The 1,248-nt window shown below is 38.8% G+C and overlaps 1 protein-coding gene across 1 annotated transcript; it reads right to left on the bottom strand.

Annotated features, from left to right (window-relative positions):
- Nucleotides 1-237: 237 nt before the first annotated feature.
- Nucleotides 238-771, bottom strand: LOC109216734 (protein DOG1-like 3). The gene has a single exon (XM_019380910.1). It carries the CDS (start codon nt 769-771, stop codon nt 238-240), a length of 534 nt encoding a protein of 177 aa, XP_019236455.1.
- Between the last annotated feature and the right edge of the window lie 477 nt (nt 772-1,248).

The raw sequence follows: 1,248 nt of genomic DNA, 5'->3' as shown, positions 1-1,248 counted from the left end.
TTCAAAAGAGGGAACACGAGAGACATTACGTAGAAAATAAAAGGAAAAACCAGAAAGAAGGAAAAACAATCCTGACTTTCTAGATTACATTATCACACTAAAAGACATTTAGTTTGTGAACTTTAACCTTGATTTCCTAGTGAAATCAAAGGAGACTTCGGGCAGGTTCTTTTGGTAGCAACAACAACAATATCCGCTGCGTATTTAAGGTACACAAGCCATTGTTTTTGCTCCGAATTATATTACATGAGCCGGTGTAAGTATGCTCACAATTTGCTTCAGTGTTTTCATCCTCAACTTATCAGCTTCTTCCATTACTGTTGCCATATTGTGGCTATGCTTATCTAAATCTTCATCTGCATTCTCATGATCTTTCATCATCTTGCTGGCTAGTGACTGGTCCACTATGTCTTCTTGCAAGCTAGCCAATTTGGAACAAAGCTTCCTCTCTTGTTGAATCGTCTTGGTCTGCAGCTTGTCGATTATGGTCATTTGTTCTATCGTTAACCCGTGAAATTCGCCAGTTTTGATCCCCTGAAGCAACTCAGTGAGATGAGATTCAATTTCCATACCGCTGAGAGCGTAAATGAGACGTATAAAAGAAGATGGTCCGCAGCCACCGATCCATAGGACTGAGTTCTCCAATGGAGTGCATGACTTTGGTCCAAAGAATGGTGACACGTCCTTTTGTGCTAGGCGGCTACGATTGTCACAGTAGTCTTGGAAGTGGTTTATTATCTTTTCAAATGAGTTGTGTAAGTTTATGTTCATCTTTGACGCCGTTTTTAACCTGAGCTGCAGCTTGTTCAAGTTCTATCAGTTCTTCATGTTGAAGATTCGCCCAAGATTCGTGTAGAATTTCTTACTCCTTTCGATCACTGTTATTTGAACTTGACATTTCCTTTTCTCAAGAATTGAATAATGCTTTACTTTTTTTTTTCGCATGGATATCTATGTATGCCGGTATAAATAAGGCTCATGAATAAGCTGAAGATGACAAAAAGGAAAACAACTCCCCTAAAGGGACAAAAAAGTAAATGGTACCCTAATTAGGAGCAAGTATAATTCTTTTTTCACCCTGGGATATTTACCTGAAGTTGTGCTTATGTGTCTTACGTGTTTTTTTGACGCGCAGCAGAAATTAAACCGCGATATTTGTTTTTTCTAGACTTCTTAGTTTGCCAACACTTTATTATTCTACTGCACATATCGAGGGTGTCATTTGCACAACATGTGCCCAAGCTTTGT

Source organism: Nicotiana attenuata, unplaced genomic scaffold (genome assembly GCF_001879085.1).
Source record: "Nicotiana attenuata strain UT unplaced genomic scaffold, NIATTr2, whole genome shotgun sequence".
Lineage (NCBI taxonomy): Eukaryota > Viridiplantae > Streptophyta > Magnoliopsida > Solanales > Solanaceae > Nicotiana > Nicotiana attenuata.
Note: the sequence above shows the minus strand (reverse complement) of the source record. Positions and strands in the feature narration are given on the sequence as shown.

Bases quoted from the DNA above. Each gene is read 5' to 3' on its own strand.
- LOC109216734 (XM_019380910.1), bottom strand. From the start codon at position 771: ATGAACATAAACTTACACAACTCATTTGAAAAGATAATAAACCACTTC.